At 38.3% G+C, this 11,523-nt stretch overlaps 2 protein-coding genes and 1 non-coding gene across 4 annotated transcripts; 1 reads left to right on the plus strand and 2 right to left on the minus strand.

The window, feature by feature from the left end:
• The first annotated feature begins 185 nt into the window (after positions 1–185).
• LOC147485893 (uncharacterized) lies at positions 186–6,996 on the plus strand. 2 transcript variants are annotated; one of them, XM_086573355.1, is made up of 12 exons: positions 418–533; positions 905–961; positions 1,544–1,742; positions 1,881–2,005; positions 2,299–2,407; positions 2,522–2,561; positions 3,080–3,169; positions 3,257–3,356; positions 3,477–3,616; positions 4,791–4,893; positions 5,370–6,082; positions 6,415–6,996. In XM_086573355.1, the coding sequence occupies exons 3-12, from the start codon at positions 1,604–1,606 to the stop codon at positions 6,707–6,709; spliced, it is 1,854 nt and encodes a 617-aa protein (XP_086429481.1). In that variant the 5' UTR covers positions 418–533; positions 905–961; positions 1,544–1,603; the 3' UTR covers positions 6,710–6,996. The 2 variants fall into 2 exon arrangements, with proteins under 2 accessions (XP_086429480.1, XP_086429481.1); XM_086573354.1 differs by lacking the exon at positions 905–961 and having other exon boundaries at positions 186–533.
• Positions 6,997–7,108: 112 nt separating this feature from the next.
• On the minus strand, positions 7,109–7,180 carry TRNAD-GUC (transfer RNA aspartic acid (anticodon GUC)). The gene has a single exon. It is a non-coding gene; the product is annotated as a tRNA-Asp (tRNA).
• A 657-nt stretch (positions 7,181–7,837) lies between these two features.
• LOC147485895 (Pentatricopeptide repeat (PPR) superfamily protein) lies at positions 7,838–11,060 on the minus strand. Its single transcript, XM_086573139.1, has one exon. It carries the CDS (start codon positions 11,031–11,033, stop codon positions 7,884–7,886), a length of 3,150 nt encoding a protein of 1,049 aa, XP_086429265.1. The 5' UTR covers positions 11,034–11,060; the 3' UTR covers positions 7,838–7,883.
• Between the last annotated feature and the right edge of the window lie 463 nt (positions 11,061–11,523).

Consider the following 11,523-nt stretch of genomic DNA (forward strand, 5'->3'; position numbering starts at 1 on the left):
AATGTCAAATAAGTTTTACTTTTCTTTCGCCGTGTAGCAGACAGTCAAACACTTAACTCGAAAAGATTCTAAATTAGGAGCTCCTATTTGACTTTCACTTCCTACATTTCTCACCACACGCTTTATTACTACGACTGGGACCCATTTAATAGCACCATATATAGGATGCTCTCAAACTCAATGTTATGGGAGTCTTGGACCATACTAATGTGTGAATGTGTCAGAATTCTAGACAAGAACTAATTTTAGCTAACTCTACACCGTGCGCAACTGTAATACTACATTTTCCAATCTGTCCCTTTCAAAAAAAGAAGCTTTTTTTACAAGTCCATATTCCAACACATGCCACGTACAATCATTCCAAACAGTCTTTATAGTTATAGTTAAAAAGTGAGTTGGGGTTTGAAGTTTCAACGCAAACATTGGTCCCATTTTCCAGAGTGTAGTTCGTGTTGTTAACGTTTTTAAGCTTTGTCTGGAGTTCGTTATGTCCGAAGAATTAACTTACCACGTTCTTCCCCGTCACCTCTAAGGTAAATCTCTTCATCATCATTTCTCTTTCAAATATGTTATTAATTATTGTTTAATATCTCGAAATATGGAAAAAGGTGTACTCGAGATAGCTGAAATTACCTGCTTTTCGATGAGTTTGATGATTTTTGCATGTGGGCTATATGTACTTGATAAGAAATGGGTAATCTCAAAAAAACTAGGTGGAGGTGAATATCTCTATGTCTTGGTTTTCGTTTATGTAAATATACAGAAAGGGGAATTTCGAGGTAGCTCAGTTGATGAGTTTTGTGAATAATAATATATTTGGCGTATTTATGTTGAGCTTTGATTGTGATATACTTATTCACTTTATTAAGGTGTGTTTCAATTACTGCTACTTTACCTGCATCAGGCTTGGTGATAGAGTTTTAAGTTGTTACTGATTTCAAGAGCAGTTATTGTAACTTCTGTGAGTATGAGTTTGTGAATTGTCATGTAACTTTAATGTTTTAGGAGTGTTTTTCTAATTTATCTAGATTGTTTCTGTAAAGCTAGCTTTCTGGTATGTTGAATTGATGGGAAAAGCACTTTCTAAATAAACTTTCAATCATTTAAGGACCATTAAATCCTGTTGTGCATGGCTTTTTTGTGTATGTAGGATTAGAGTAAGGCAAACAAATGCATTAGTTCCTGTTAAATCTATACCGGGCTTAACTCGTGTTGACATTATGGACAGTGTAATACTACACAGTGAATGATTTTATAGATTGTTTCAACAGTTATATTTCTTTTTAGTGTGTTTACTTAGCAGTCTATGCATATGCTGTTCGAAACTTGATTGAGTAGCTCGACTGCCTCTGTAGTCTGCACCTGCCTTGACATTTGTATATATTCAATTTTACCGCGGTCATTTATGGTGCATTCTAGTGGACCAGTGGAAATATGGAGCAATCGTTGGTGATTGTTTCGTTATATTTGACTAAAGGAGTATGTTTCTTCTAATTCACAAGAGATATTTATGTTCGTATGAAGAACTTATCGAATCTTGCAGCACTAGTTCTTGAGACTTGAGAGTGGGAAGCTCTTTTTGGTGTGCCCAAGAGATGTGAAAATGGAGAAAAAACAAAAGATTTCCGAGTACCGAGATAGACTGGATAAAACATTGGCATGCCATGATCTCGTAAATGAAGAATCTGTCAAGAACCTTGTTCGGACTCAGCTTGTACGCACATGCCCTCCTGACATTAAAGGTTGGTTGATTTCTGGATTGCCTGTATAATTTTGTTTCATTTTTATTTATAGTCGGGAGTTTTGCCAAGTTTGGGTTTGTTTTGATAAAAGTTTTGGCCATATTAACATGTTCACCTTTTTGTAACTGATACTTACAGGGTACATTGACAACATTGTTGAAAAAAGAGCCGCCGAAGTATCAGAATTTCTTGATACGTTGAGAAGTACAAGAATTGATGGTGAGGTGTCAAAAACTGAGGGAATACCGCATCGTGACTGGAAGGTATTATGTGGAGTCTGAAGATGTTTTGTCTCTTTTATTACAATTCACTCTTATGTCAGTTTATCACCTCATCTCTAGTGATGCCAAAAATATGTCCAATTGTGGATCCCGTTGAATGGCGGGTCCTGTCCTTTTGCATTTCTTCATGGTAATTAGTCAGTTTCTTAGAATTCCTTACTTTCAGGGCAAGTTTTCTCATTTTAATAGTAGATTTTTTTTTTAAATGCTTATTTATTGTTTCACATTCTGAAAATTGGGGTGGCTGAGATAAACTATTATTTTCTTGTTAACAGTTAAAACAAGATAATGAAGATTACCGTGTCATGTATCGTGAAGGACCTGAAGGCACTCCGTTTCATACATTACTTGTTGAAGGATATGTAGATGCACCTCTGGATGTCTGTGAGTTATAAGTAGTATAACCTGATTTTTAGCAGTGAAGTTACAAAAAGACCAATAAATTTCTTTTATGGTGCCACTGAGTATTGTAATGATAGGTTTAAATTTCCATTGTAGGTTTATGTCTCTCATGGGAAGCAACTCTCTTTAAGAACTGGTGAGAAATGACATCATTATTTGCCAACGTTGTTACAAACAGTAGAAATCGTGTACATTTAACTTAAACTGTTATCAATTTACACTCATTTGTTAAGATGCGTGGACTGTAACCATAGTCCCAAATCGAAACTGGCATAGAGCCATTTCTGTTAACACCACACCTTGACTACAACAAGGTGGCCAAGAGGGACAATGTCTCTGCTAAGAGCTATCCCTTGGTTCTAACAGCATCAAGCGGCGCTGAGGGAATTATGCTCCGAGTTTCTTTGACTTACAATTTTCAGTTCTGGTACACCCCCATGGCCCCATGGATATAATAAGATAAGTCACTAGGTCACTTGCGTTGCAGAAAAGAACACGAGTAGTAAGATTAGTGAACAGAAAATCATACAAGTAAAGTAGCATACATGTATTTATCATAGTCGTTCTTTGCAGATTAGATAAACAAAATGTCGAAATCGACTTAAAAATTGTGGTATGCTCTCTAATTATGAAGAATTGTATATTGTTTTCCAGGTGGCCTCAGTTCAATGTCCCACCTTTCAAAATTATTTCCTCCAGTTGTTTGCAAGAGGTCCGAATTGGTGAACAAATTTGCCACATGAGGTCAGTTTGCAATAAATTCAGCTGCACAACCTTTTGTGTTTCAGACTCTTTAAGATGACATTTTCTTGCTAACTGTTTGAAAGAAAGGTTGAAGGTTGCTTGGCCATTATCAGCTAGGGAGACTATTTTACATTATTTTGAGTTGGAGTATTTTGAAGACGATCTCATCATTGTACTATTAAACTCGGTGGGCACTTGAATATTCTAGCGGTGACAACTGATTCTTTTATTTATTTTTACTTTTTTTTTCTCTCTTGGTAGGATAATTCTTAAAGAAACTAATTTTGGATTTATACTTTGCTTTCAGATATCTGATGCGGAAGATGCTAATTTAAGGACTCATGGATTCACAAGAGATAGAATACCTGATGCTAAAGATATTGTGCGTATAGATGTCGTAGGAGGTTTTGTTTTACAAAAGGTGAACTCAAGCACAAGTTACTTCCGGTGAGTTGGCACATGCATATTGATTCAACTAGCTGACCGGATAGGGTTATAAACACAACATAATCGAAAGTGTGAACCTATACGGCTATACATAATGCCCATTTTAGGACCACATATTTTACAAGAGCTTCTAGCTCAATTGGTTGTGTACCCTCTCCTCATGGGGGAGGTTGCAAGTTTGAATCCCACCAAGTGTTGGTTGGGATTTATTTCTCGTGGATTTATGTGATGGGCCTTTGGGCCAAGTGAGCCTTCGAGCTAGAGATAGGGTGCTGCTAGCCTGCTACATTAGGTGGACCAAGGAACGAACGCAAGTCTTCATGTACATGTACAAGGTGGAGGCGGTTGGGTCTACTCAAAATGGCACATCGGCAAGAGCCTTCGGGCTAGGTTCCCTTCAGAGTTGATGAGCCTTCGGGCAATGTAAGCCTTCAGGCTGGGTCCTTCAATGTAACCGGGGTGGATCTGCCTTAACCCTCTAAAAGAGAAAAACACACACAGACACACAGACATATTTTAGAGTGTGGTTGATGGTCTAATTCGTAAGCTCATAATAATTTTTATGGTGTATATCGTCCTTTACTTCCCATCTTAAGATGCACGGTGTAGGACCTAGGCTACACAAGATAAACTGTACATGAGGAATTTGAAACTTCTCTATAACTAAGCTGATCTCATTAAACAATATTATCCAACCTGGCACATGCAGAAGAAACACCCTACTGGATGGGTATTGTCATGCTTTTGTTCAAGGAGCTCAATGATATAACTAGTGATAATGTCCTGCATAGCTGTGCAGGCTAGCACAAAATCTTAGTGATAACGTCCATGATAATGCTGAAGTCACGGTTAAAAAGAACTCCCAAAAGAGGAGGGTACAGGGGTTGGAACTTAGAATGTTCAGACTCATCTGAAGTTTTGTCAGGCTGACCCAATGAGGGAATATCATCCTTATGAATAGCAGCACTAGGATCTCTGATATGGGCTCTGCACTGCCCAGGTGTGCTAGCCTATTCGCATGGGCTACTGATGAGCCAGTCATTTACCTAAGAATATTCGTATATTTTTCTATTGATGAATAAGAATTTGGTTAACGAAGTTATCTTTTTCATTATTTTACCACATCGAAATCGCTACATGACTACCTTTCTTAGCGGAAGTTTTACTTATGCAGGACGATAGCAACTATGGATATTAAGCTGGATTTTGTCCCTCCTTCACTTCTCAATTTTGTCTCGAGACAGCTCATAGGCAGTGGGTTTAAGCTCTATAAAAAGGTTCGTTTTCATGTTCTGTAATAAGATCTCTTATAGTGACTCTTGGTTGTCGTTATATTGCTTTTGTTGAGTGACCAAAAATATTCCATTCTCACAGTAATTGTTAATTAAAAGATGAATTATGAACTGATTTAGGGATCGAGTTCACTCAAGTGGTTCAAACTTCAAACCTCTACAAATGTCGACCAGCTGATATAATTCCAGGAAAACCAATGTGATCGTGTGACTGTTCACCTGTTTATTATTGAGCAAAGAGTTCGTCCACCTCAGCAAAAAAGTCTACATTACATGACATTTCTCTGTTGAGGTGGAGAGAGGAGCTATTTACTCAATATTTATGACATGTAATTCAGCAACCTGATATGAATGGGCATATATGTAATATGTATTGGCTATTAAGTATGGTAATAAGAGAAACATTTCATTAGGCATGCATAACTCCCCTTTGTTAAATTTCTCACCTATTTACATTGCAGACTGTTGCTTCTATTGCTAAAGGTGATGAAGTTTTCAGCAAAGCCTTGGAGGCACCAGTTTATGTCCATGTACGTGAAGGTCTGGATCCTAAAAATAAACTCAAGAGCACTCGGAAACCAGAATCCCTGGAGAGGGACAAATCTGCAGGCTCCTGTGTTGAAGGACTTGCAACTGTAATTCCACCGGTTGATACGATGGTTTTAGAGCAGATACCTCTTGGTGATTCTCATCTAAGTTCACAAGCAGGTACAGCGGTTACAGGTCAGACATATAACTGTGAGATAGAAGAAGTGGAGGCAGGAACGGAAACTCAAACAATGGAAAAATGTCAGACATCTCATCAGGAGATGGAACTAGACCTAGAAGAAGACACAGACTTGGAGGAAGATGAAGTTTTGGATCACTGTTCTACCAATATAACTGTGGATCGGTGCAGCGCAGAGAAGACTTCTATCAGTCCAGAGGTGGAACATGCTCTGCGTGTATTAGACAATGCGATTTCTATGGTTAGGAAAGGATTTTCTTTCGAATGGTCTGGATTTGGATCCAAGAACCAGGACGTTCTACATGTACAGAAGGCTGCATCAAGGGTCAGCTCAAGCTCATCTGAAGACATTTCAGATGGTGAAGATTGTCAGAAAGCACCAAAAGTGGACAAAATGGATACAGACCTCGATGAAGATGAAAGCAGTTCGGACTTTCTTGAAATCAGGTACGACTTTTTCTTAGTTTTAAAAATAGCCTCATAGTTAAGCTTCCTGATAACCTCCTAGACAGTAGGCTCTATATGATTACATCTCATTGGAATTTTTGTCTGCAAGGTATTTCAATGTGTTCATTACAAAATCAGCGATACTGAAATTGACTCCTAGTATAGATGGTCTTAACTATCTGATCTACCCTCCTTCGTTCCAAAAGAACTTGGACAAAGTCATACATTGTAGAATTCTTTTTATGACTATGGGATCCCTGTAAGCGTTATCTTTGTTTGCCAATTCTTCTCCCATTCTGTATTTCATCGTGTTTTTTATTCACTGTTTGCAGACACAACAACCAAGATTCTCCAGTGTGGGAGGTGAACCATAACAAAATAACCCCACCATCACCAAAACAAAATTCCACACCTATGGTCATAACTCAAGAGGACTCTTGGAATTCTTCCCAGAATGGGGGAGTATTGGAGGTACCTGCCTTGGACAAGATGAGTAGTGTTGATAAAGAAGTTACTATCTGGAGCAATGATGCTCATGACATTCATGAAGGTAGTGATAATGGTCGAGAGTACACAAAAAAGAAACAAAGGCGCTGCTGCTTATACTTTTTTTCTGCAGAAAAATGATCTGTTAGATATTTTTATTACCATGGAGAGGTCTAGCACTCGCAAGTCGGTTCGATCTACATCACCTGCATGTGCACATTTTTGGCAATCCCAGAGTAACCAACTGATTGGAGCGGTTCACAACTTGCGCAGGCTTTAGGGAATTAGTAACCATGCTTGCAACACAGAAGCAAATGTACTTGTAATTGTTCAAGTGTCACCATAATTTAAGAAATGGAGAATGGGACATTCTCCCTGTTGTAATGCCCTTACTGAAAATATATAAAATGATGTAGAATGCAGCAACACTTTTCACTTTTGGGCAATGAAAGTAATATCTTACCAAAAACAAGAAAAGAAAGTGATATATTTGTTTTCCTGCTCTTTGGTAATTAAATTTTCAGATTTAGGACAAAAATTCGCCGCTGCCGGGGATCGAACCCGGGTCACCCGCGTGACAGGCGGGAATACTCACCACTATACTACAACGACTTTATTTGTTAATTAATCTCTCGAATCAAATGTTTTACTTCCGATGCGAGTTGGTTTGTATAAATGATTATGGACTTGTCGTCACGTGTGTGAGCTGACAATCCACTTGCTTATAGAGGTTATACAAAGGGTTAACTAGTATTACCCCACTAGATGAGCTAATTAGAATCTCTCCCCTCACTTAGATAGGAAATTAGGATCCCCTCCCAAATACATTGAAAAAACATACAGTCAACCGAAATTGATTTTTTTTTTTTAGGAGAGAGGCCCTAATTCCCCGTCTAGTGGGGATCCTAATTGGCTCATCTAGTTGGGAAGAGGGAGGGTAATACTAGTTAACCTGTCATAAAAGTGCAAATCTTGATTAGAGTCCTCGTATCATCTCATTGTATGTGTTAATGCCAATCTTTATTTTTTTTTTCTTATTTATTTGATTATGAATTCCAACTGGCAACAGAGGAGCAAGTTGAGGAATGCAATTCTGAGTAGCTCTTCTTTCTGTGTTTGATAGTAATAGACAACAAAGAAATGACTGAAAGATACAATGACGAGTTGAGCTCTGAGATAACAGCAATGTAATCTGGATCACTAGCACTGCTCGTTCAATTCTCGCTTCCCTCGTGTTTTTTATATGGTGTCAGAGCGGGTATGAATATATAAGGACATCTGTGGACATTATATTGAAAGGTTAGCAGTTGATAAGCTAAGTGATGCACGGCAAATTGGAATATACACTGGGTTGATTGAACTTCCTTCCACTCACAAGAGCCCACTTCTTTTGTAATACAGTATGAGCTAAATCTTGCTTTCCTTGTCTGTTTAGCCCATGAAAAATAGTACGAAAATTAACAGTACTAGGGAATATCCCACAGTCCAACATTTCATCAATAAGCCGCAGGGCTTCTTCAGACCTGCCTATCTCACAGAGACAAGTGATGAACATCGAATAAGTTTTAAAATCAGGGTATGGTCCTTTCAGTTTCAATCGGCGAAAGACATTCCTCGCATCGGAAACCATGCCGAGGTTCATATATCCACGAATCAGGGCAGAATAAGTAACAATGGTTGGCTCACAACCTTCTGCTCTCATTTTCTTGAAAATATCCATAGCTTTCTCAATCTGTTTGTCCTTAAAATAATGAACCATTAAGGATGTACGTACATGGACTGTTGGATTAACACCAGCCTGCTTCATTTCATCTACCTTTGCTAAGGCCGCCTCCACTTTCCCGGCTCTTAGTAGCCCATGAACAAGGCTTCCATAAACATACTGATTCAAGGTAGATTGTTCTTCCCCCGCCTCAGCTACTAACGCCAAAGCTTCTTCTAACCTTCCTGCACGACAAAGAGACCTAATGACCAAAGAATAGCTTAGCGGAACTCCAAACCCACCCTTACGCAAAGAATCCATGCACTGTCGAGCATCTGATAATTTACCTTCTTCACACAAGCAGTTAAGATATATCTCAATCAATTCTTTATCTGGAATATATCCAGCACTAATCATTTGATGAAATGTTTTTATTGCTTTGTCTACTTTGCGACCTTTCTTCCCACAAAGCAACAAGATCAGAAACTTGTAAGTACTCCTATTTGGCTTGCACCCGTCAACCTTCATCTCTTCAAATTTTCTAAGAGCAATCTCCGTTAATCCTGCTCGACCATACTGCATAATCATAATAGTCCACGTATCAGATGTTATTAAGCAGCCTCTTCTTTTCATTTCGAGATAAAGGTTTCTCATGTGTGTAAAATCTTTTGCACATCCTGATATTTTAATGGCCATGTTGTAAGTTTCGGTGTTGTGGTTGTATCGAGCTTGTTTCCCCATCCAAGTGAAAAAACTCAGTGCAGCATGACCATACAGTTGGCACCTACTAAGAACTTCCAAAACAAGATCCGGGCTGAATGGAACCGTGCATCTTTCCAAAGCTTCTTGCATTGAGCTCCAACAGACGTGTGATAACAGAATCCAACATATTTCCTCAAGATCATGGTTACAATAAAGCACCTGTAAAGGCTGTGTGGGTTGAACATCAGCTTTGCTTTGTTCCATCACGCCATAGTTAAATTTCTGTAGAGATTCTGGTTGCTCATATGTATTTAAAACAGTTTCACTCCCTCCACAAAGAGACTTGTTATCAATGGATAGTCCAGCCAACTCGTTTTCATTACTACAAAGCTTAGAGTCTCTTGAAATCTGCTTGAACTTGTCAATTTTCTCCACCTCACCTTTTTTCTCCAACGCAAAAGTGATACCTTGGAATATTTCATCTCCAACTTTCATTTTCGAATTCCTCATTTCATTTACAAGTTTGAGAGCCTCGTCTGTTCTTAAAGCTTTACATAGCTCCTTAATGGCTACTGAATAAAACTTGTGAGTCACCCTGAAGCCTTTCTCCTTCATACTTTCGAAAACTTTCCACGCTTCAGGAACATGATTGTTCTGAATATGACCTGCAACCAAAGCTGTCATTGCCACAATATCTGGCTGAATGCCACTTTCCAACATCTCATGATACAACTTGCAGGCTTCATTGTACTCACTGGACCTGAAGAGGTATTGCATCAGCTCGGTATAAGAGGAAGCTTTAGGAGTATGCCCTGATTCTTTCATGCTCCTGAACATATCAAAAGCCTTAGAAACCTCATTTCTTCTCAAGTATCCATTGATAATACTCCCATAAATGTTCCCATCAACGACATGGTTTTGTTTCATAATGCTAACAATTTCTAAAGCATCGGATATTTTACCATCCCTACACAACCCTTTAACTAGAACCTCAAAATTCTCAGGATCAAGCATTATATTCTCATTCTTAAGCTCACGAAGCAATTCTAGCGATTCTCTTATTCTCCTTCCAACACAAAAACTTCTAAGAATGCATGAATAAACCTTCTGTTGCGGAACCTGGGAAACATTCATCATATCCTCTCCAACCAATCTAACATCCAATATATTCCCCGATCTCGACAAGCAATTCATTAACACCTTATACAAATTCATATCCACTTCAATGTTCTTGCACACCATCTCCTTATAAAACTCCATCGCAATATCTCCTTCCCCCGCATTACATAGAGCATAAACGATCACTTCATAAAGCGTTCCATCAGGCTCGCAACCACATTTCCCCATTCTCTCAAAAAGCATCAAAGTTTTGCTAATCCGTTTCGCTTTCCCATAACTAGATATAAGTATTGTCCATGTCTTAATATCCTTGGGGCAAGATGCCTTCTCCATTCCCTCAACTAACTCTTCAATCACATTAAATTCCTTTGCTTCTCCCGCAATGTATATCATTGTATTGTAAGTTTCTCTAGTATGACGAAACCCCTTTTCATATTTCAACCATTTGAAGAACCTCAATGCTGAATCCCCGACTTTAAAACACCTTTTCAATACTTTCTCAACAATCTCAGCATCAAACACAAAACCCGCTTTCTCTAACCGCTCCTCCATCGAAATATTAGCATTTTCAGCTCGTACAATCTCAGTTATCTTATGAACAAGTGGACTCACATCAATTACAAGTGAATTGGCGAAATGGGTCTCTTCCAAAACCAATGTTTCAGTCTTTTCAAGCTGTGTACTCGCCTTGACATTTCTACAAACAGTTGAGCTACAATTTGGGTCGGGGTCATTTGAGTGTTCCGTTCCAATGATTTCTGTGATCTTATTGAAGATGGAAGCAAATTCATTGGTTTCTTTCTGTGTTTTTTTCAATTGGGTGTCTTGGTTTTTCTCTTTTCTGCGGAGTTTTGAAGGTTTGGAGTGAAATGAGGTTTGGTGTTTGAAGAAATGTTTTTGGGGAATGGAATGTGAAGAGCGGAGTTTGAGTAAGTAGCTCATTTTTAGATATGATTTACACAACGCAAAATACAACCATCTTTCAAAATTTCAAATGAAATGAAACAAAATTTCGGGCCCTCTCGGTCTCATGTGCAGTTTAAGCGCTAATGGGACCAAGTTGCTCCAAGAGCTTACAGGGATTAATCCGAATTAATCGTCTTAGTTAACCTATAATACATATGTCACGTATAAGTGATATCTACTATTTACTATCTACTATCTACTATCTATATACTAAAGCAGAGACCTCAAATGGAGGATTTTCTCTCTCCTATTCTGATTTTCCGTTAACTATTTTTTGAGGTCAGTGCGATACAGTTACATCCGACTTCCTATTTCCAGTTAACTATTTTTTGAGGTTATTTTAATACATTTGCATCCAATTTCTGATTTCCCGTTAGTTAATCTATGATTTTAGTTTAATTCAATTGCATCCAGTTTTTGGTTTTTCGTTAATTATTCTTTGAGGTTAGTTCAATGCAATTTCATC

The sequence above is a fragment of the Coptis chinensis genome, chromosome 7 (genome assembly GCF_015680905.1).
Source record: "Coptis chinensis isolate HL-2020 chromosome 7, ASM1568090v1, whole genome shotgun sequence".
Lineage (NCBI taxonomy): Eukaryota > Viridiplantae > Streptophyta > Magnoliopsida > Ranunculales > Ranunculaceae > Coptis > Coptis chinensis.